The sequence below is a fragment of the Astyanax mexicanus genome, chromosome 15, assembly GCF_023375975.1.
Source record: "Astyanax mexicanus isolate ESR-SI-001 chromosome 15, AstMex3_surface, whole genome shotgun sequence".
NCBI lineage: Eukaryota > Metazoa > Chordata > Actinopteri > Characiformes > Acestrorhamphidae > Astyanax > Astyanax mexicanus.
Window position 1 is genome coordinate 22,501 of NC_064422.1, and position 24,047 is coordinate 46,547.

General features: G+C 45.9%; 1 protein-coding gene and 1 non-coding gene across 2 annotated transcripts; both read right to left on the reverse strand.

Annotated features, from left to right (window-relative positions):
* Positions 1–3,589: 3,589 nt before the first annotated feature.
* Positions 3,590–3,737, reverse strand: LOC125781369 (5.8S ribosomal RNA). The gene has a single exon (XR_007424600.1). It is a non-coding gene; the product is annotated as a 5.8S ribosomal RNA (ribosomal RNA).
* Positions 3,738–9,866: 6,129 nt separating this feature from the next.
* Positions 9,867–22,175, reverse strand: LOC111189742 (uncharacterized). The gene is made up of 18 exons (XM_049465034.1): positions 22,002–22,175; positions 20,948–21,103; positions 19,248–19,342; positions 18,619–18,691; positions 17,625–17,680; positions 17,122–17,172; positions 15,388–15,573; positions 13,787–13,869; positions 12,853–12,941; positions 12,585–12,746; positions 12,140–12,497; positions 11,858–12,032; positions 11,531–11,754; positions 11,383–11,454; positions 11,145–11,308; positions 10,803–11,054; positions 10,271–10,681; positions 9,867–10,174 (listed from the first exon to the last, which is right to left on the reverse strand). Exons 1-18 carry the CDS (start codon positions 22,173–22,175, stop codon positions 9,947–9,949), a joined length of 3,009 nt encoding a protein of 1,002 aa, XP_049320991.1. The 3' UTR covers positions 9,867–9,946.
* Positions 22,176–24,047: the final 1,872 nt, after the last annotated feature.

Consider the following 24,047-nt stretch of genomic DNA (forward strand, 5'->3'; position numbering starts at 1 on the left):
GCAATATAATGTCTCTGCTTCATCCCAAGGGGAGCGGTGAGCCAAGCATTGCTAGCACGGCTGCCGCGAAACCCACGCACACCCACCCCTTGGACCGGTAGGCTAGTCCATTTGAGAAATTCCTCCTTCCTCCAGTCACAGGGCTTCAGACATCGTTGGATCACGGGGTTGGAGGAATTACCCTCTGGAGCCTGAGCGCCCACCAAGCCGAAACTTGGCAGGTCTTCCAGGGAACCCCCAGCCCTCTTCCAAACTGCCTTGAACTTGATATGCGCTTTCTCTGTGCTCATGAGCTTACTGGTCGTAACATCTGATGACCCAGCCAAACGGTACAGCCGCCTGACCTGGATGGACAGAATGAGACGGGCTAGTTTCTGCACTCCCAGGCCACCATCCCTTTTCTGTGCATACAAGAGTCTGTCACAGGTCGACATAGGAAGATGCAGCCAACTCTTCACAGCCTTCCTGATTATTACGTCCGCGGAGTGCAGTGTTGCCAGACTAAGGTCGCAGTGATCGGCAGAGTAAATGACCCGAGGTATGGCATGCCTAGTCAGAATGGAGACCTTCTGCGTCGGCTTGAGCATAGCCTTACCAATCCTGTTCACCCAATCGGAAATCTTACCGACTATGTTTGGCCTCATCAATCCGAGCCAGGGCGACACCGAGATGCCCAGGTACCTCACTGCCTCTCCGGGACAAGTCATATGGAGAGCCGCCCCTTCTACTCTCCACGGCGGGCAGTCATTGAGGCACCTAGCCCTGGACTTAAAGGACATCAGAAAACCAGAACACTTAGAAGGCTGAAGCCTCAGCCCCCCGCACCGGCAGAAATCTTCAAGGATTCGCAAGTTGGAGGCCATGCCCTGCCATGAGTCAGACACAACCACCAAATCATCTGCGAACGCCAACACTGAAAGCGTTGTGTCTAGCACCCTGAACCCCTGTCCATGGGTCTCAAGATGGCAATAAGGGGGTTCATTGCCAAGTTAAAGAGCAACGGTGACAAGGAGTCTCCCTGCTTGACACCAACTCTGATAGAGATTTCGGAGGTGGACTGGTCTCCGATCTCAATTTTGGTCACACTTTGTTCATAGGAGCTGCGGATGAGTAATATTGTGTGGATGTCCACGCCTCTCTCCTGTAGAACATACCAGATATGTTCATGAGAGATAGAGTCGAATGCTTTAGCAATGTCGAAGAATACTGCTGCAAGTGGGCTGCACTCCTCTGTACTCCGTCTAATGAGGCCTTGCAGAACCTCAATGTTCTCAGAACAGCCGGGGGCGATGACAAACCCCCTCTGACGGCAGTGAACCGAGCACCCTCTGACGAGTCTACTGTGGATCACCTTAGTGAAGAGTCTCAAAACTGTGGAACCGATAGTGATCGGCCGCCAACTACCGATCTCCATCGCCACCCCGTTCCCAGTTTTGGGTATCAGCACCGTTCGACATCTTTTAAAGCACACCGGCACGACTCCGGTGAACATCCACACGTTGAACATCCGTGTGACCAGCTCGCACTTCGGATCCCAGTCAAGCAAGAACTGCTTTTTAATTCCGTCTGGGCCAGGTGCGGAATCGCTCGACATGGCTCGAAGGTTTTCCAATACCTCAGTCGCCGTGAGAGCCGATTCAAAGAGACCATTATCAACGTCCCTCTCCGTCAGGAACCTTCCCAGCCCGCCAAAGAATCCTGGGACCTCCCATTTCTCTTTGTACGCTGCCTCAACAGTTGTGAGGGGAATGGGGCAGACGGAAGGTGTACTACCGTCTAGGATCTCTTTAGTTAGACGGGCCGGGTCGTTCCTGAACAGTTTTTGGCACCTTATGAAGGCTGCTGTTCTCGCCTTCGCCCTGCTGTACCTACTAGTGCCAGTAGATTGCCGTCCCATCAATCTACGGGAGGAGAGACGCGTCACACGGACCTTTTCCTCGACGCCCCCGAGCAGTCGAAGTACGGATCGGGCTGCAGCTTCAAGTCGAGCAGGCCACTCGGCTGCACCTTCAAGCCATAATTTGAGGACTGAGATATGTTGGTCCTTGGAGGATCTGGCTGCATCGATCATCTCCGCCGCCAATCTCCTGTAAGCCTCCAGAAGACCAGTCACCGGGACTCTCAACACAGGCTCAGGCTCCTGACCCTCAGTACTCGCGTCCGAACTACAATCATTGTCCTTTTGTCTCTTATATCCACAGAGTCGGAAGACAGAGCCAGGTCCCCGATTACTCCTGTGCTCTATGACAACGTCCTCGGTACCTTCGTCGACTCCTTCCTCATCAGCCCTCCGTCGCTTGACGGTTTCCCTTTCCACTGAGGCCCACGCCCCAGCCACCCTACCTTCTGAGACCTTCCCGTGGACTATGCGCCGGTGCGTACTTAGGCCCCTCCGCGTTGGGAAGCGAGCTTCACAACTATCACAGATATAACTGTGACCCACCGTATCAGTGGCCGGTTGCACTCCTGGGCACTTCGGGATGTGGCAGGACACTGAGTGGTGGTTGGAGGAAACTTTTTGGCATCGACAACATCTATACGAGATGGACACCTTACTATGACGTTTGGCAAAGTGCCCTGCCGCCCGTTGAACAGTGCCCACCTGCACGCCACAAAGATCACAGCGTATGTTGGGATCCGGTAAGTCCACAACAATATTCCGAGTCGGGTCCGTGGTCGACTCGTAAGCCCTACTATCCATGGTGGTGGCGTTCGAGCTAGGGAAAGCCAGTTCTCCTGGTCCTGACTGATCCTGGGCGTTATCGTCTCCGATACCGAGGCTGTGGATATTCCCTTCAAGCGTCAGATCCCCGGACCAACCGCCCCTTACCCCTATCAGGTCGGAGGGTCCCGCAACATCAGAGCTTGGGGGACGAGTTACCCCTCCAACTGCGGCTACGGGGTTTCGGGTCCCGGCAGTACCGGATGTAAGAAAAGTCTCGCTCTCCATTGGCAAGTCGGGTCTCGCACCCTGACAATTGCCTAGCCAAATGACAACAGCCGATCAGTAAGATACTCAGACTTCCGTCGCCCGTATCGCTGACCAACCGCAATCACCGGAAAGGCTCCTACGGCCATACTACCCTGAGAGTTATGGTGTCAGGTCTTACCCGTGGGCTCCCTCTTACCCATTGCCCGCTCGCGGCGAGATTTTCTATCCACCAACCTCCTGATTCGAGACTCCTCGAATTATCTTGCAAGGTTGGCAGGTTGTCGCTCTAACCATGTGAGGAAACCCCCCGTTCCCGGGGCCCCTTACAGGTGTGAATTCTCCGCACAACTCTTGAGAGAGTTGGCAGGATGCTTTCAAATGGCCTCTCTTAGCCATCCTAGCAATCTAGGATGTTACCAGGTGTACCACGTGGAGGTGGAGGCCTATGACACGATGCTCAACGCTCAATGCTGCTTCTCCGGAGTCCGCCTTATTCCAGTGACTCCGGGGTGCACTTCATTGAATTTCTTCACTTTGACATTCAGAGCACTGGGCAGAAATCACATCGTGTCAACACCCGCTTAGAGCCCTCACGATGCTTTGTTTTAATTAAACAGTCGGATTCCCCTGGTCCGCACCAGTTCTAAGCCAGCTGTTAGGCGCCGGCCGCGACCCTTAAGAGACCCGGGGCCGCAATGTGTGTTCAAAGTGTCGATCATCAATGTGTCCTGCAATTCACATTAGTTCTCGCAGCTGGCTGCGTTCTTCATCGACGCACGAGCCAAGTGATCCACCGCTAAGAGTTGTACTCTTTATGGTTTTTGTTTCAAAGCCATGTAACCAACAGACACAAAAGTGATGGTTGAAATAATGTTTAACGGCAGCCGCGGGTACGGGCGCCCCGGAACGCCGAAGCGAACTCGGGGTCATCAAACCACGCCGCCGAGCCGCCTCCGGAGAGAAACCCCGCAGGCGGACTTCGGGGGCCAGGTACCCGTCTCCCTTTGGCCGTAAAACGTTTTTTTGTTCTCAGGACACCGGTTTGCATCAAGTCATTACAGGCCGAAGGGAATCCCTGTAGTTCCCGACGTCAGGCCGTGGCTTGAAAGGACGGCTTGTGGATGTAGGGAGTCGTACCTACCAGGAGGTACTACCAACCCCGATCCCGGTAATGATCCTTCCGCAGGTTCACCTACAGAAACCTTGTTACGACTTTTACTTCCTCTAGATGATAGTTCGGCGTGGCCGATCCGAGGACCTCACATAACCATCCAATCGGTAGTAGCGACGGGCGGTGTGTACAAAGGGCAGGGACTTAATCAGCGCGAGCTGATGACCCGCACTTACTGGGAATTCCTCATTCATGGGGAATAATTGCAATCCCCAATCCCCGTCACGAACGGGTTTAAGCGGATTACCCGCGCCTCTCGGCGTAGGGTAGGCACACGCTGGCCCGGCCATTGTGGCGCGCGTGCAGCCCCTGACATCTAAGGGCATCACAGACCTGTTATTGCTCCATCTCGCGTGGCTATACGCCACTGGTCCCTCTAAGAAGTTAACCACGACCGCGGGGGGCCGCGTAACTATTTAGCACGAAGGAATCTCGTTCGTTATCGGAATTAACCAGACAAATCACTCCACCAACTAAGAACGGCCATGCACCACCACCCACAGAATCGAGAAAGAGCCATCAGTCTGTCAATCCTTTCCGTGTCCGGGCCGGGTGAGGTTCCCCGTGTTGAGTCAAATTAAGCCGCAGGCTCCACTCCTGGTGGTGCCCTTCCGTCAATTCCTTTAAGTTTCAGTTTTGCAACCATACTCCCCCCGGAACCCAAAGACTCTGGTTTCCCCGCACGCTGCCCGGCGGGTCATGGGAATAACGCCGCCGGATCGCGGGTTGGCATAGTTTACGGTCAGAACTACGACGGTATCTGATCGTCTTCGAACCTCCGACTTTCGTTCTTGATTAATGAAAACATTCTTGGCAAATGCTTTCGCTTTCGTCCGTCTTGCGCCGGTCCAAGAATTTCACCTCTAGCGGCGCAATACGAATGCCCCCGGCCGTCCCTCTTAATCATGGCCCTGGTTCAGGAAACCCACAAAATAGAACCGGAGTCCTATTCCATTATTCCTAGCTCAGGCATTCAGGCGAGTTTGGTGCCCGCTTTGAACACTCTGATTTTTTCAAAGTAAACGCTCCGGACCCCTGAGGACCGGATACCCAACCAAGGGCATCCGGGGGGCGCCGGGAGGCAGGGTCTCCCGAAGTCCAACTACGAGCTTTTTAACTGCAGCAAATTTAATATACGCTATTGGAGCTGGAATTACCGCGGCTGCTGGCACCAGACTTGCCATCCAATGGGTCCTCACCCATGTGTTTAGGATACGTTCATTCCGATTACAGGGCCTCGAAAGAGACCTGCATCGTTATTTTTCGTCACTACCTCACCGTGTCGGTAATGGGTAATTTGAGCGCCTGCTGCCTTCCTTGGATGTGGTAGCCATTTCTCAGGCTCCCTCTCCGGAATCGAACCCTGATTCCCCGTTACCCGTGGTCACCATGGTAGCCCCCTATGCTACCATCGACAGCTGATAGGGCAGACATTCGACCCGAGGTTATCTAGAGTCACCAAAGGGCCGGGGGAAACCCTCGCGGGTCCCCCGGGTGGGTTTTGGGTCTGATAAATGCACGCATCCCGGCCCCCCCGAGAGAGGACCTGTCAGCGCTCGTTTGCATGTATTAGCTCTGGAATTACCACAGTTATCCGAGTAACGTGTGGAGCGATCAAAGGAACCATAACTGATTTAATGAGCCATTCGCAGTTTCACTGTACCTTCCGTGTGCACTTAGACCTGCATGGCTTAATCTTTGAGACAAGCATATGTTACTGGCAGGATCAACCAGGTTGCTGCGAGTGGTTTTTGTCACAGAAAAAAACATTGGTTCTTAGAGGGGAGAGGGATCGGCCCCGTACCGACGGGCGGAGAGGCTCGTCCAGACTCACCCCTCATTGCTCCCAGTGGAAATTAGTGTGGCAACTCCGCTGCGCGAGTTCCCGATTGCTTCGGGGATAACAAGGAAACGCTCGTTCCGAAACCGGGGGTCCGGAGCTTTTTGAAGCCGGGTGCTGGAGCTCGGGGGACGCGAGAACCACCGAGGCATCAAGTCCGACGGCTCCGGGCCGACCGGTTATCGTGTAGGGCAGATTGCGATATAGACGGGCCGTCTACGACTCCCTCGGATAGGTTCGGAAAGGTCCTCCCCCTGACGGAGGACCCCCCTGGAGGCTAAATCACTGGGTCGGGTAGGAACGCACCGCGCACAGTGGCCACGGAGGGCCGCGCGGTTGCCTACCCAGGTGGGCTCGGTAGTCCATTCGATCGGGTCAAAATAATAAAAGAGATACCCCCCCGGAACCGTCTCTGGAAGTTTGGTTTTTCCTCTGTACCGCCTGGGGGGCGGGGGGCGGGACGGAGGCCGACCTGCAGAGCTTCATGGTCGGGTAGGATTGGGTCCGTGTTATAGTGTCCAAAAATCCCCTTTGGAACCATTATTGGGGCTTTATTTAAGCTCTGCCATGCTTAGAAATGAATGGAGAGTATTCTCTGGTGCTTGGACCCCTAGTCATTGCCACTTTCCTCAACAGCCCGACGGCACCCCTTTGAAAAACCCCCCGACGAAAAATCCTTCAGAGCGCGGGCGAACTCGCTCCGAGGCCGACCGAGGTGCACCTTCGTCGGATAAGAGAGTCGGCCGAAGGGGGTCCGAAATCCTGGAGCTCGCCACCCTCACTAGAAATATTGTGAAATGGTAGACCAAAAGTGGGGACTTAGTCATTTTTTCCACTTTTTGGGCCTACCACTGGTAGACCAAGTGGGACTTGGTCCACCAAGCCTGGGATTCAGCCCTCAGCCTGGACACCTTGGGAACCAGCCCTGGAGGACTCCCCCAGGCCTGGGCTCCTTCCACCAGCCTGGGACCCTCAGGAACCAGCCCTGGAGGACTCACCCAAGCCTGGGCTCCATCCACCAGTCTGGGACCCTCAGGAACCAGCCCTGGAGGACTCACCCAAGCCTGGGCTCCATCCACCAGTCTGGGACCCTCAGGAACCAGCCCTGGAGGACTCACCCAAGCCTGGGCTCCATCCACCAGTCTGGGACCCTCAGGAACCAGCCCTGGAGGACTCACCCAAGCCTGGGCTCCATCCACCAGTCTGGGACCCTCAGGAACCAGCCCTGGAGGACTCACCCAAGCCTGGGCTCCATCCACCAGTCTGGGACCCTCAGGAACCAGCCCTGGAGGACTCACCCAAGCCTGGGCTCCATCCACCAGTCTGGGACCCCTTGGGAACCAGCCCTGGGTGCTTGGACCCCTAGTCATTGCCACTCTCCTCATTAGCCCGACGGCACCCCTTTGGAAATCCCCCCGACGAAAAAACCTCCAGAGCGCGGGCGGACCCGCTCCGAGGCCGACAGAGGTGCACCTTCGTCGAAGAAGAGAGTCGGCCGAAGGGGGTCCGAAATCCTGGAGCTCGCCACCCTCACTAGAAATATCGTGAAATGGTAGACCAAAAGTGAGGACTTAAAAATTTTTTCACACTTTTCCGACCTACCACTGGTAGACCGAGTGGGACTTAGTCATTTTTTCCAACTTTTCGCATCCACCACTATTAGAACAAGTTGGACTTTAATTCTCCAATTTTCCACAGCTACCACTGGTTGACCAAGCTCAACCACACCACAAGGCCGGCTCAGGGCTACCATAACTCCAAAGCCAAGAAGTAGTGCAGCAGTACATCGCATCTGCATGGTTCCCTGGAAAGGCTTCACTCAGCCGCGGGGGATCGAACCCCGAGTACAATTTCACCCGTTCCAATCAGCGCATTTTATGGGGTTAGGTTTCACAGACTTGGGTGGGCCACAGGTGGGCACAAAAATGAAAATGCAAGCCGAAAAATGTGCAACTTTGCCAGATTTATTTATTTCAATTTTCAGCCTTGCACTTTCATCAGTGTTCCAATGGAAATTCCCTAACCCTAATTAGGCAAGTGTTTACCAAAGTGTTATGGTATTACAAAAGTGTCCCGGGGGCTCTAGAACGGATCAACAGGCCTTTGTGACAAAGTTAGGGTGAAACATTACCGAAGCGTCCTATATGACCAAGACGTCCTCAGTACTGCCTCAGTACTTCACACTGCCCATCCCCCACCTTTGTGACACACATTACGTGGGATATTATAGAAGATTTATACATGACCGAGAGGTCCTCATAACTTCAGAGTGCCCATCACCCACCTCAGTGACACATTGGGTGAGATATGATAGAAGAGTCATATGTGACCGAGAGGTCCTCATGACTTCAGAGTGCCCATCCCCCAGTCATATGTGACCAAGAGGTCCTCATGACTTCAGAGTGCCCATCCCCCACCTCAGTGACACACATAAGGGGAGATATTACAGAAGAGTCATATATGACCAAGAGGTCCTCATGACTTCAGAGTGCCCATCCCCCAGTCATATGTGACCAAGAGGTCCTCAATACTTCAGAGTGCCCATCCCCCAGTCATATGTGACCAAGAGGTCCTCAATACTTCAGAGTGCCCATCCCCCAATCATATATGACCAAGAGGTCCTCATGACTTCAGAGTGCCCATCCCCCAGTCATATGTGACCAAGAGGTCCTCATGACTTCAGAGTGCCCATCCCCCACCTCAGTGACACACATTAGGGGAGATATTACAGAAGAGTCATATATGACCAAGAGGTCCTCAATACTTCAGAGTGCCCATCCCCCAGTCATATGTGACCAAGAGGTCCTCATGACTTCAGAGTGCCCATCCCCCACCCTTCTTACACTCATTAAGTGAAATATGACCAAAGTGTAATGTATTACAGAAAGGTCATACCGGTGACCAACCCCCGACCTATTTATAGTAGATCACACCTATAGTTTGGCTACATACGCTTCCGTCCTCATGTAGGCCTACCGTAGGTGGCTCTGACCATTTTTTTTGTGGTTAGGGAAAGATATTACAAAAGCGTCTCGTATTACCAAAGTGGTTTTTCTAAGTCTTCGGACACACCGTAAGTCTGACCGACACCAAACTTGACCTGGTGGGTAGCCTCGACGAGCCGCACCAAATGACCAAACAGTTTTGGGTCTTGACCCTTGGAATCCCTGAAAAAAAAACCACGTCATTTTCTCATAAAAGCAACGTTTTAGGTGAAATTTGGAATTTGACTGGAACGTCCTAGAATCTCAAAAATAGTGTCAAACGACCTGCCTGTCCCTCCCCAACACGTAGGTGTAGGTTATATGTAGGTGGGACCTATAGTTTGGCTACAAACGCTGAAAAACCCTCTTTGTAATATGAGACCCTCGTGTAATAAAAGCCCTAACACTAACCCAAATTTGACAGAAACGTCCTACAAACTCCAAAATAGTGTCAAACAACCCGCCTACCCCTCACCAACACGTAGGTGTAGAGTTCATGTAGATATGACCTATAGTTTGGCTACAAAGGCTGAAAACCCCTCTTCATAATATGAGACCCTTATGTAATATAAACCCTAACACATAATACATTTTGAAAACGTTCCACATAGAACACACACTTATATATTTGGTCAAAATTGGACCTTTACTGTAGCCAAAAAACATGAGTTAGGGAAAAATATTACAAATTAATTATATATTACAGAGGCGTTATGGCCATAATTTTTGACAGAGTATCCACAGCAATTTTTTTTCATATTTCGTATTACGCTTAGTTGAGAAAAAAAGAGTCGTTTTTTTAAACATAAACATGTTTATTTTGCAAAAAACTGCACATTGGAATGTACATTTAGCATATACTGTAAAACAACAAGTATGACAAGTAAAAGAGAAACAGTTAAAACATTATCTAAACTACTCAAACTGGTTAGAAACTATTTACTTTTTTTTTTTTAACTTCATAAGAACATTTAATGTTTTTTTTCAAAAATATTTACAAAATAATAATAAAAAAAAAACTAGAAAGTGAATGAAGGAATAACTTCTGAAGACAGAACATTGTCTTCGTCACTGCTGCTGTTTATGCTGGTGACAATTTTGTGACGCCCCTCGTCCACGCGGACCAGCTTCACCCTCGGGGATGTCTGGCTAGTGATGAGTGGGACATCATTGACATGAACCCTAATTGGATGTCCCAGGTAGCAGTGGCCAGGTGACGGATCCTGGCCAATGATGTGGTAATTGGACTGCATAAATGAAAGAAATCAAACATTACACAACATTCATATAAGTATGCTAGTAATATAAAAAATCAAACAAACATGAAAATAATGTACACTTACAGTGGACAGGAGAGGCTTGACAGGGCTCTGCAAAATGAGTGGATCCCTGGAGGGGGCCGTATCCAAGGACACCATTTGGGAGGAACTTTGGATTGGAATCGACTCGGATGAAGCCCCGGAGACATCGGACCGGTATCCCTTCTCCAGGAACTCCATCTCGGAAGAGGACGAAGAGGAAGAGCTCCTGACAAAAAGCCTCCTCCTAGACCTCTTCACAGTGCTCAAGGGCTCATCTGTGTGAAGAGATGTTGATGGCCTGGGAGGGGAAGTATCAGGGCCTTCTTGGAACTCGCGCACCTCGGCGGCCTCAACAGCAGATGGCTGTGCTGTGTAAAATTTTGAGGCCACTGCCTCAGAATGGCACATCGCCCTGTGAATGCGCTGCCTCTTCTTAGGGCTGATGTCCTTGTTCTGAGTAAAAACAAAACAAAACAAAACAAAAAAGAGTAAACATAAAAAAACAAATCAATAAAAAATAAACATTGATACAATATGATAATGATAATTTGAAGTAAATACACAAAATACTTACATGATGGACGACGGAGGTTCGCAGATTTTTGAAGGTAAAAATCCCGCCGAACCCCATCCTGGTCCATTCTGTCTGGAACATACCGGGCAGCCTTTTGCAAGGCCCCCCAGCCCTGTTGAAAAAGAAGTATGGCGATTCACCGCCGGGAAGCCCCTCACGAATGTCCAGGAGGCTGGTAAACCAAGAGTACTCCTCTTGGGTGATTGATAACTGGGCATGGCCATAGGTGCTGGCCGACTTATGGCTCTGCACCTGAAAATTAAGATAAAAAAAGAAAACATGTTGCAAATAACCCTAGTTAACCAATCAACAATCTGTTTGCCTATGATCTTGAACACTCACCTCTATGATGCCCTTGGTGCCCTCGAAGTCGGCCTCCTGGACTTCGGAAACCAGCATGTTCTGGAGGACCCCCCGGCGGTGCCCAGAAAACGAGATGAAGTAGCCTGAGAGCAGGCCAAACACCTGCTCCAAAGTTGACCAGTTTGGATCACCCTGCAGTGCTCCTGAGAAGAACAAAAAAACAATGACTCCTAATGTCTTATGAAAACTATTATTGAAATTATTAATGGAAATATACTTAGTTTCTTCTGAAGCAATTTCCGGACCTCTGCCCGGAACTCCCTCAGGTCCTTTTTAGACACAATGTTTTCTAAATAACAAAAGAACAATTAACGTATTGCGTAACTCATGGCATGTGATAACATGTATTCTGATGAGGTACTTACGTCGAAGCTGCTTGCGGATTTTCTGTCTGTGAGTAGTCACAGACACAGAGAGGTCCTTCAGCCGGGCTTGGATTTCAAGCTGGAGGTGCCTGAAGTCCATCCCACTAAGTTTGGTTTCACTTATTGGCATGTGTGAAAGATAATTAAGAAACTTTTTCAAGTTTATTAGATGGATCTTAATTGTAGTGGACTTCAGTTTGTCCTCAGCCAGCATTGTAGTCCAACTAAAACCAGAAAAACACAAAACACAAACACACCTCAGTTAACAACATCATGAACACAAACTTGATCATTTCTGAAAACAAACAGCAATATTTAATGACTTACTTCCCAATGCAGGACGACTCCTTCAGGAAGGAGAAGTCCCCTCTCAGAAGCTTCCCCTGCCCGACGAAAATTAAAAAACGTCTCACATGAGACACTGCAGTGGCCACATTGTCTTTCTTCTTTGCAGAAGGATTGCAGCCACTGCAGAAGCTCGAGAACTTGATGAGCATTTTCTCTGCAAAACAAAAACATAAAACATATACAGAACAGAATAAAACAATGGTTAGTTAAAAAAAATTAGAAAACATGTTAATGTGTATGCATAATCAAAACTGTTCTTACCATACTTTGGATTGTCACCCTTCGCAAACTCCTGGCGCCGAGAAAACTTTTTCCTCGTCTTAAGGGATGGGCTGCTTTTAAAAAGACGAACTAATTTTGCCAGTTCGCCATCCTTAATAAGGCACTCAGGGTTGGTGCATGGCCCCGTACATGCCACCGGTCCCTGAGCAGCCTTTTCTGCAGCAAGGAGCTTTTCTTTGTATTGGCGGAGCAGCTTGGCACAGCGGGGGTCATTGCAGAGCTCTCCATCGTCACCTTCTTCCTCCGGATCAGCACATGGGGCGAGCTGTGATGCCGGGGAGAGCTGGCATGAAGGGCCGGGTCGGGACTCTGGGGTGGATTGCGACTCTGGGGTGGGCTGGGATGATGGGGTGGGTCGGCAGGTGGGTCAGGATGAAGGGTCGGGTGCTGATGAAGGGGCGGGTGCTGATGAAGGGCCGGGTACTGATGAAGGGCCGGGAACCGGAGGGACACCCAAGCCTGGCTGGAAACCGATGTCCAGCACCGTTGTCATGGGTATTGCTGGCCTGGATGACCGGAGCTCCGCCAACTTGCCCAGAACGTACTCATATTTGGCACTGGCCAAAGTAGACCTGAGTATTTCGGGCTTAAAAACAGGAAAATAACAAATTACATGCATAGTATAAATTTCAGTGCATTTAAATAATTTAGGTAGAATGATATTTTGGTAATAAAAATACTAACTAACTTACATCAATGTCCAGGTCGACCTCAGTGTGGTGGCGGTCCAGCCGCTTAACACTTTTCCCACAACCTGGAACTTGGCATTTAAAAATTGACTCTAAACAAACAAACAAGAAAAAGAATAAGTAATATGACTGTTTTTAACAGGTTTTAATGAGAATTATACACTACTACATAGTTATTACCTAGTTATTACCATACTCTATTACATAGTTATAACAATACAATAGTTATTACCGTCCACTCGCCAACTGCAGAATCAATGCCTTCTCTGTGACATTGGCCACATTGTGGAAGTGGACAACATGCTGTGAAAGGTTAGCATATGTAGACCTACATATGGGGCAGGTCTGGGATCTGCTAGCCATTCTGAGGACAAATATGCCGTTAGGGTAAATATTACTAAAAAATCATTGTATTACAAAGGAGTCATCGCGGGCGTGTTGAAAAGGGATTATAACATAAATAACATGTTTAATGTTTACTTATTCTCTCTAAAACAAATTCTACAAGCTATAAACATTTAAATATACACTAATTGCATGTAAACAACAACACTAAAGTTATGAAACTAGATGGAAATCATAATATAGACACACTCAACTCTCAATTTTGAAGAAAAACAGCTTAAGCAATGAAAACTACACCTGAGTCACACCACACCGACTCCCCACAAGCAATTTCCTGTCAATTAACTCCAAAACAGGAAGTGTAATTGTGGGAATTTCAAAAAAATAATAATATTTAGAATTTTTTTTGGTGATAACTTTTTTTTATAAAAAAAATTGCAGTACAGAAATAAGTTCAGACAAGAATAATGTTTAAGAAAAACGATTAAAAAATGTTTATGACAAAATCATGAAGTTAGGACTTTATATTACAAAAGCGTCTCACATTACCAAAGTGGTTTTTTGAGGATTTTGGACACACCGTAAGTCTGACCGACACCAAACTTGACCTGGTGGGTCGCCTCGACGAGCCGCACCAAATGACCAAACAGTTTTGGGTCTTGACCCTTGGAATCCCTGAAAAAAAACACATGTCATTTTCTCATAAAAGCAACGTTTTAGGTGAAATTTGGAATTTGACTGGAACGTCCTAGAATCTCAAAAATAGTGTCAAACGACCCGCCTGTCCCTCCCCAACACGTAGGTGTAGGTTATATGTAGGTGGGACCTATAGTTTGGCTACAAACGCTGAAAAACCCTCTTAGTAATATGACACCCTTATGTAATAAAAGCCCTAACACATCCCAAATTTAACACAAATGTCCTAAAAACGGCAAAATAGTGTCACACGACCAGTTCAGATCAAGAAAAGCGAGTGGTTAGGACTTATATTACAAAAAGGTCTCACATTACCAAAGTGGTTTTTCCGACTTTTCGGACACACCGAAAGTCTGACCGACACCAAACTTGACCAGGTGGGTCGCCTCGACGAGACGCACCAAATGACCAAACAGTTTATCCCTAGGTTGACAAGAAATGATGGCTGCCATAGAAGCCCCATTCATATTTGGACATACATTTCTGTTTGTTTGCACTCAAGTTTTCTCTAAGTTTTCCAAGGGTAGAGTTAGAGTCACCTAACCGAAGCGGGAGTTGGACGTGAGCGCGAATCGTGGCCCCCAGGTGAAGAATCTGGGCAGTAAATTTTAAAAGTTAGGGCTTAATATTACATAAGTGTCCTGATATTACAAAAGCATCATATGGCCATATTTTATTGACCTTTCGACCCAGGGCCACCGAAATCGGGCACGCGCGCCGACTGACCGAGCCGAACGCGTGGGCGAATAATAAAACAACTTTTTGTAAAGTGAGGCCTTCTCGCAGGCCACAAGCCTAAGTGCTGGCCCGGGTGGATTTTTAGACCCGAAATTTTCGGACCCGAAATTTCGATATGTCGCTGGTCCCTCGGCCCTTTACCGCGTATCCGAGTTTCGCGAGCCTCCGACTTTCCGTTCACTTTTGAATGGTTTTTAAACCTCGAAAACGGCAAAGTCCTCTTAAGGTACACCAGTCTAACAGCCTCCCGCTTTTGGAAATTGGCTATTTTGCCACTATTTTCAGGAGGGCGGTACCGCCTCCAAATTCAGAGGGGCGCATCCTCGACCCGTGCCGCTACTCCTATCCGAGCCCCGCCCCTCCGGGGGGGCGGGAACTCCAAGTAGAGTTCCGGTCACCTAACCGAAGCGGGAGTTGGACGTGAGCGCGAGTCGTGGGCCCCTGGTGGAGAATCTGGGCAGTAAATTTTCGTGGTTAGGGCTTAATATTACATTAGTGTCATATATTACCAAGGTGTCCTCAAGCTCACAATCCCATGACTTGCACTCATCTGGTACAAAACTTGAAGAATACCCCTCCTGTCTCAGAGTGAAAATTTCACTAAGTCTTGATCATACAAGAGAGAGCCTTGGCTGAGTGAGCCGGCAAACACCTAAGGGGTACCCCTTGCCTCTCTGGTCCAGAAAATCGCTCCGAGTCGAAAGCGCTCGCATCGGCCCCGCGGTCAGAAAAAGGGGGGGCCTAGGGTGTGTGTCCGACCCGCCCGCCGACTCTGGGAGTGATCCGAAGCGGTTTGACGCGAAGTTGGTCCGAGGCCCACGGTGACCGCTGGGGGCTGTGGCCCCGCCCCTACGGACCCGCCCGCCGACTCTGGGAGTGATCCGAAGCGGTTTGACGCAAAGCTGGTCCGGGGCCCCCGGGGACCTGTTGGGGGGGGTGTGGCACCTGTGGGCGTGAACAGAACCTCGATAAATGATTTTAGTGGTATAAGCAATAAGTCATATTACCAATGAGTTAAATGACGCCCCTAGCATGCAGTTCCATGACCTCTTCAGATGACACCTCACAAATGGTTTTGAATGGGAAAATTAGGAGTAGGATGTGCGAAGAAGTCATATCACCTCTTAGTGCTGAAGTCTATGTAAAACGTGACACTTTCGTTCTAAAAACCCTAACCCAAAACCTAAACCTAACCCAAAAACCTAAACCTAGCCCTAAACCACACCTTAACCTAACCTTAACCCAAAACCTAAACCTAACCTTAACCCAAAACCTAAACCTAACCCAAAAACCTAAACCTAGCCCTAAACCACACCTAAACCTAACCTTAACCCAAAACCTAAACCTAACCTTAACCTAAAACCTAACCTTAACCTAAGTCCTAAATCTAACTTTAACCCACAAAGCTAAACCTAAACTTAGACCAAATTTACCCTTAAACCAAACCTAAACCTAACCTTAACCCAAGACCTAAACCTGATTAAATTGAAACATAAATATAACTTAAACAGAACCTAAATCTAACCTTAGTCCTACCACTGACCTATCCGTAATCTAATCATAATTTAAAAATACAAATACAACCTGATCTTAAAAACCTAACCTTAACCTAAACCTAACCTTAACCTAATCCTAAACCCGACTAAAATTTAAATATAAATACAACTTAATCTTAAAAATCTAACCTTAACCTAAAACATAACCTAAATCTAACCATAATACAATCTAATAAAGATAATTAAATAAATAAATAAAATATTTATATGGATCACATCATGCTTAGAACATTTCCAGGGTTTTTTAAAAAAAAACTTTTTTCTCTTTATTAAAACCAGCTAGATTTAAAACACACAGGAAAAAAAACCCCACAGCTAAAAAGACCTCCTGTGGACTGCAGCAGTTGAAAATTCAAACCAAGCAGGGGCGGAGCCTACCCCCTGCAGCTTATATAAGGAGCAGGAGGGAAAGCAGCACCCTCACTCACTCACTCACTCACAACTGCTTGGAGAAAGACAAGAACCTACTCCACTGCTAAACAACTATCATTCACACTCTCTCTCACACACACTACACACACACACACACACAACCCTTTAATATTTTACTCTTTATTTTATTTTTGAATTATTTTTGTTTTTTTTTATTATTTTTTATTTTTTGCTCATTCATTTTGAGTTTGATTACTTTTCAATGGCAAGTCTGTGCCTGATGAAGGTTTAAAACAAACCGAAACGTTGCAACACCAGACTTAAATCCTTAAGGAATTAACCATTTGTTTACCTCTTAATTTCAAATTCAGCTCCTACAACACCGAATTTACCCTAGAAATCCTAGAAAAAATGGCTTTTTGCACATTACATTCAGGACAAAGAAAAGGTCGGGTAGATTTTCAAAATTTTGGAAATTTTATTTCGGGTCCTAACAGACAGGAGCCTCCCACTTATGTATGGAGGCCTGAGGGTCAGTCCCATACTTACCATCTGATGCCGATACCCTGGTCCAGACACGGGAGACCTACTGGTCATGGACCGCACCTGATTCCACCTGTAAAACAACACAGAACACGGAAAACCAGACCAACAAACAACAAAAAAATATACAAACAAAAAAGGACACACAACAGCACATGCCACATACAGCAGCCTGCTGTACCAAACACAAACGGGCCTGAACACAAACAATTCAGTGCTCTGGTCAAACAAATATTTAATATGATACGCTCACATCACCACCTCGAAAAGGTGGCCCTAAACTTAGACACTGAACCACCCACCTTTGCCAGGCTAACCAGCTACCTCACGGAGGTAGTAAAGCCAGCCAACATGACGCCTCTAACTAAATCCCTGTTGGAGGGAAATGCAAAAAACTGGTCTTACACCACACGCCTCATCCTGGTTGACCATTACAAAGCACACATAGACCAGGAAACTGAGCGACTAAAAACCATGGGAGCTCAGGATTGGAGGGTAGCACTAACTATAGCTACAAAATGGTACCAGAAAAGATACGGGTACGTTGTCCCCCTTCCCCCTTGCACTGCCACAGAGAACACCTAGAATAAGAACCAACAGAACAAAGGGAATTAGGGACCCACAGGAGATAAATCCAGGGGTGGCTCACCCAGAGAACCATAAAGAGCTCTCTGAGATCGAGCCATGCCCTACCACACAGGACACGGGTAGTCTGCCACTTATCCATGAGTCGCAGGTAGTTACTTCCTGTAGGTCACCAGCTCTGGTTGAGGTTCACGTGGTAAACACCACCAGCCCAGAGGAAGAAATGTCCGATCAGGATTCTCTTAATATACTAGAAGAGAAAACAGAGACGGCACAAACACCAGTTAGGTCAGAAAGTCCAACAGGGGAGACCGACCACAATCAGCCGGGTGATGCTACATCACCAGCAACAACAATAGTCTTTAGTCCTCCTGGGCAGCCGGTCACTCTCTCAACTGACTCCCCAACCACTTATACACCAATCAGACATATCAACACAACTCGCAAAATGGTAGACTGGTCCTTTAACGCACGTAAGCCTATCTGCATTCTGGGGGACTCCAATCTGGCCAGGATTACACAACACACCTTTGGGAATGTTCAAATTGATAGCTATCCAGGAAGCACCTTTAGACATGCAGAGAATTTCATTTCTAAGGCCTCAACACAGGTCAAGGTGGAGACAATTGTCTTATCCTTCGGCATTAATCATCGTACCCAGAAATGTGACGCAACTGCGATCAAGCAAATTCAGCGAGCACTGAAAGCGACGGCAGATAGGTTCCCGGGCGCTAACATCTGGGTTCCATTGATAAAATTAGAAGAGCAAAATAATTTGACAGGGATAAATAATCACCTCAAGAAAAACATGAATTACTTACCTTTACTACCAACAGCCCAATTCCAGGTAACCCAGGACAGGATACATTGGACACAGACACCCTAGTTACCTTAAAGATACCTATGATTTTATAAATAAGATAAAAAATCTCACCCTGCCACCTGAATGCTTCCTCTTCACCATGGACATAGACAGCCTGTACACCAACATTGAGACACCAGCAGGCCTGGAAGCAGTACGAGAGTGGTTCAATAGATACCCTGATAAGAACCGACCTGATCAGATCCTTCTAAAATTACTAGAAATTAATCTTACTAAAAATGATTTTGAATTCGACTCCAAATTTTACCTCCAGGTGAAGGGCACGGCCATGGGGAAGAGGTTTGCACCCTCCTATGCAAATATTTTTATGGCCCAATGGGAAGAGACAGCATTGGCAGCGTGGCCCGCCAAACCTCTTCATTATTTTAGGTTTTTGGACGATATTTGGGGAGTCTGGTCAGGGTCAGAAGAAGAGTTCAAACTATTTGCTGCTCATCTTAATAAATTTAATCGCTCCATCAAAATCAAATATACAATACACAAAACAGAGGTCAATTTTCTGGACACTGTCACCTACAAGGGAGATGATTCCAGCAACACACACAAATTACAGATTAAGGTTTATTTTAAAGACACAGACACACATGCTTTATTATTTAAATCCAGCTATCATCCCAGACACACATTCAAAAGTATTGTTAAGTCTCAGTTGTTGAGATTCCACAGAATTTGTACACAACCTGATGACTTCTGGGAAGCAAAAAAGACCCTCTTCCAGGCACTCAGGAAACGAGGTTACTCCCGCTCCTTCCTGAGGGATTGCCTGAGAAACTTTCTGACCAGAAGAGAACAGAATAACGAAGAAATTATCCCATTAGTTACAACCTTTTCAAAAACCAGCATAATCCTAAATAGAAGACTTAAAGGAAATTTTGACAAATTTATTACCAGAGACCCAGTATTGGACCACCATAAAATTATTTCGGCTTACCGCAAAAACAAAAACCTAAAGGACTTATTGGTCAAGAGTAAATTACCCACACTAAAAAAAACAATAGACAAATACACAATATTAGGGGAATTTAAACCTAAGCGCTGGATATCCAATCCACGCACAAAAGAGCTATTTACAATCTGGCCACCTCTAGAACACAATATTTATAATTGTGTTGGTAACACTTTATTTTAAGGAACACAAATAAGGCACTTATTAATGTCTTATTATTTGCTTAATAAAGCCTTAATTAGACATTTGTAAATGATTTATTCACCACTTATTAGGCTTTATTCTGTGTAAGTGTTATTGGTGCTTAATTAGGGGTCTATTATGTGGAAATGGTTAATAATGGCTGTATTTGTTCTTATAGTGCACTATAAACAGTTATGTTAGTACCCTGTTAAGCAGATTATTAAGCATTAATTATTAGCTAATTCTACATGTTATTAGTGTAGAATTGGCAGCAGTTTAGTCTATGTGAGTTTGGTAAGGTTATGGCTGTGCTGGAGAGTATTGAGTTAATAAGGGCTTAATAAGTCACTAATAGAGCAAGAAGTGTACCATATTCTAAAGTGAGGTTCTGTTCATCACTAATTACACACTAAACAGCACAAAATAAACATTTAATAAGTCAATCTCCATCACCACTTAGCTTATAAGAGCTTAATAAATTACTAATAGAGCAAGAAGTGTACCATATTCTAAAGTGAGGTTCTGTTCATCACTAATTAGACACTAAAAAGAACTGAATAAATATTTAATAAATCACTCTCTGACACAGATTTAGAACCTGTTCATACTTTATTTGCAATACAATCTATGATGTCAGTGTGTGTTCTATTTAGTCCAGTTTGGTTAAAGGGTTCATTTCAGTTAATTAATTAATTAATTGTAGGTGGTATAACAAAGAACCAAAAACATTCAAAAGAAAAAAGCATGTTAAAATAAAATGTATTTTAAGCCAGTAACTAATTATGCATAGTCTAAAATCTGAATTACAAATTAATTAATTTAGAAGCTCATGGAACAAATCAAATCAATCAACATGTGTTATAATAAAGGGTACAGTGAAATCTAACAATTGAAAACACTAACATCCACCATTAATGCTTTGGGACAAATATGGACCATTACACAATTTCAACCTCACACAGTATATTGTTTTCTTATGTCATGCAAAAGCATGCCAAGGGGACCTCCATTGTGCTTATTTCCCCTCCAGTAGGTCCATTCTATTAAATCCAAATGTTCCTTTAGGGATATTTCAGACCTGTTGCCTCGTAGCCGCCATACAGAGGATTTGCAGACTCCCCACATCCTCTCAATGTTTTGGGTGTGTGCTCCAGTCAAAGGGTGAACAAAAGACTCTTCATGATTGACTATGAGATGAAGATATCCCTCATTCTCAAGACAGCTGTATGCTCTCCATCCATCTGATATTACTGTGCTCCCATGCTTCACATACTTCTTCAGGATGGGCGTCAGGTGTCTTTTGGATCTGTTCTTCACAATGCGTAACACAGGTCTCCTCCCCTGATTCTGAACACGCAGCATCCCAAACACCCAGGAATTCCGGTTACTGCTTCTTCCCTTGTTGTACTAAAATGCAAACACAAATATTTAAAATGTAATATAAAAATATTTATTTTTCAAATCAAATATCATCAATCTGGTCTTTTAACTTACATGACTATAATTTGAAAGTGAAAATAGAACACAAGATGTTTAATACCCTTACCACAGTCAGTGGCATGGGCGTGGTAGTGGGGGGAAAAGTGGACCTGACCACCCAGGGCCCAAGTAGAGAGAGGGGCCCATGAAAAGTTTTGCTCATGTTCCTTGTGTACTGGCATGGATAGGGGCCCACTGTCACTGAGAGTGTACAGGGCCCCGAATTTGCTGCTACGCCCCTGGTCAGTGGTTACATAAAGGTCTTAGATCTACAATTGCAGATTGTTGTTTGGACCCTTTTATTCCATTCATAATTTGTTAGTTTTTGACTAAGAGTGTGCCATATCATATTATTATTTTAGGGCCACCCCTATTGTTTTACTACATGAATGGTCAAATTTTGGTTTTGGTCAATTTGCAGAATTGGCATGAATGACATTGTGAGTGTGTGGGTGTGACATTAGTACCGATGTGACCGATCTGACTGAGTGATGTTGCTGAGAATTGTACACACATCAGTGTCATTGCAATGCTGACAGTTGGCCCACCAATCAAACATATCTGTGACTCTGTGGTCATAAATAGCCACTGATGAAGAGCTAGAGGATCTCAAAGCAATCTAACATTTAACATATTTAATTTTTTATTTTCCAATCCAACAAAAAATATCAGCCAGATCTTCTTTTCTGAAGGTAATTAAATGAGCCAGGTGGAACTAAATAAAGTTGGAGCTGAAATCTGCAGGAGAAAAGATCTACAGGAGTACAGTTGATGACCACTGTCCAAGTGACAAAAAAACAAAACAGAAATGGCTGAATAAACTTACTTTGCGTTTGTGACCAAACTTGCTTTCATCAATCATTACAACTTCCCGTGTGCTTCCGATTCTCTGCCTTTTATCTCTCCTCATTCTTTTCATGGCAGATTTGCACACCTTGCGAAGTTTGCTGGCCAGTTTGCTCAAGGTTGTGGAACTTCGTGTAATGCCCTCCTGAAGCATATCTATCTGGCGAAGGCAAATCTATATAAAAACATATAGATATAAAGAAAGAAACAAGATGTAATTAGATTACATTTGATGTTGTACATCAAAGATAACTGGGTGTAAGATATAATCAGATTTAATTCTTAGACTTACAGTTGTGGTCAAAAGTTTACATACACTTGTAAAAAAACATAATGTTATGGCTGTCTTGAGTTTTCAATAAGTTCTACAACTCTTATTTTTCTGTGATAGAGTGATCGGAACACATACATGTTTGTCACAAAAAACAGTCATAAAATTTGGTTCTTTCATAAATTTATTATGGGTCTGCTGAAAATGTCACCAAATCTGCTGGGTCAAAAATATACATACAGCTACAAAATTTGTCAATTTTGGTGATGTAGCGAGTTGTGTCAATCAAATTAGCTTCATGTCATGGCCTCTTCACTTCTTGTAAGTGATTCTGATTGACTACAGCTGTTGACTTCTCATGAGCCCATTTAAATAGGGCTCATTTGACCCAGTGATTAGACTCAGCTACAAAAGCTACAATGGGAAAGTCAAAGGAACTCAGTGTGGATCTGAAAAAGCGAATTATTGACTTGAACAAGTCAGGGAAGTCACTTGGAGCCATTTCAAAGCAGCTACAGGTCCCAAGAGCAACTGTGCAGACAATTATACGCAAGTATAAAGTGCATGGAACAGTTGTGTCACTGCCACGATCAGGAAGAAAACGCAAGCTATCACATGCTGCCGAGAGGAGATTGGTCAGGATGGTCAAGAGTCAACCAAGAATCACCAAGAAGCAGGTCTGCAAGGATTTGGAAGCTGATGGAACACAGGTGTCAGTCTCCACAGTCAAGCGTGTTTTACATCGCCATGGACTGAGAGGCTGCCGTGCAAGAAAGAAGCCCTTGCTCCAGAAAAGGCACCTTAAGACTCGGCTGAAGTTTGCTGCTGATCACATGGACAAAGATAAAACCTTCTGGAGGAAAGTTCTCTGGTCAGACGAAACAAAAATTGAGCTGTTTGGCCACAACACCCAGCAATATGTTTGGAGGAGAAAAGGTGAGGCCTTTAATCCCAGGAACACCATGCCTACTGTCAAGCATGGTGGTGGTAGTATTATGCTCTGGGGATGTTTTGCTGCCAGTGGAACTGGTTCTTTGCAGAAAGTAAATGGGATAATGAAGAAGGAGGATTACCTCCAAATTCTGCAGGAAAACTTAAAACCATCAGCCCGAAGGTTGGGTCTTGGGCGCAGTTGGGTGTTCCAACAAGACAATGACCCAAAACACACATCAAAAGTGGTAAAGGAATGGCTAAACCAGGCTAGAATTAAGGTTTTAGAATGGCCTTCCCAAAGTCCTGACTTAAACCCCATTGAGAACATGTGGACAGTGCTAAAGAAACGGGTTCATGCAAGAAAACCATCACATTTAGCTGAACTGCACCAATTCTGTCAAGAAGAGTGGTCAAACATTCGACCTGAAGCTTGCCAGGAGCTTGTGGATGGCTACCAAAAGCGCCTAGTTGCCGTGAAAATGGCCAAGGGACATGTAACCAAATACTAATGTTGCTGTATGTATATTTTTGACCCAGCAGATTTGGTGACATTTTCAGCAGACCCATAATAAATTTATGAAAGAACCAAATTTTATGACTGTTTTTTGTGACAAACATGTATGTGTTCCGATCACTCTATCACAGAAAAATAAGAGTTGTAGAACTTATTGAAAACTCAAGACAGCCATAACATTATGTTTTTTTACAAGTGTATGTAAACTTTTGACCACAACTTGTAATCATTTTTATCCACAGCAAATGCTATATGATTTAATCAAATCTAAATTAAAAAATATATTTATAGACCAGCACTCAATTTCA

Excerpts from the sequence above, each read along its gene's own strand:
- LOC111189742 (XM_049465034.1), bottom strand. The coding sequence starts at position 22,175 with ATGCTTCAGGAGGGCATTACACGAAGTTCCACAACCTTGAGCAAACTG. Across the intron at positions 21,104-22,001 it reads AGTTTGGTCACAAACGCAAA|TACAACAAGGGAAGAAGCAG; the intron begins GTAAGTTTATTC and ends TTTGCATTTTAG. Across the intron at positions 17,681-18,618 it reads GGAAGCATTCAGGTGGCAGG|GTGTTCTCTGTGGCAGTGCA; the intron begins GTGAGATTTTTT and ends TTCTTATTCTAG.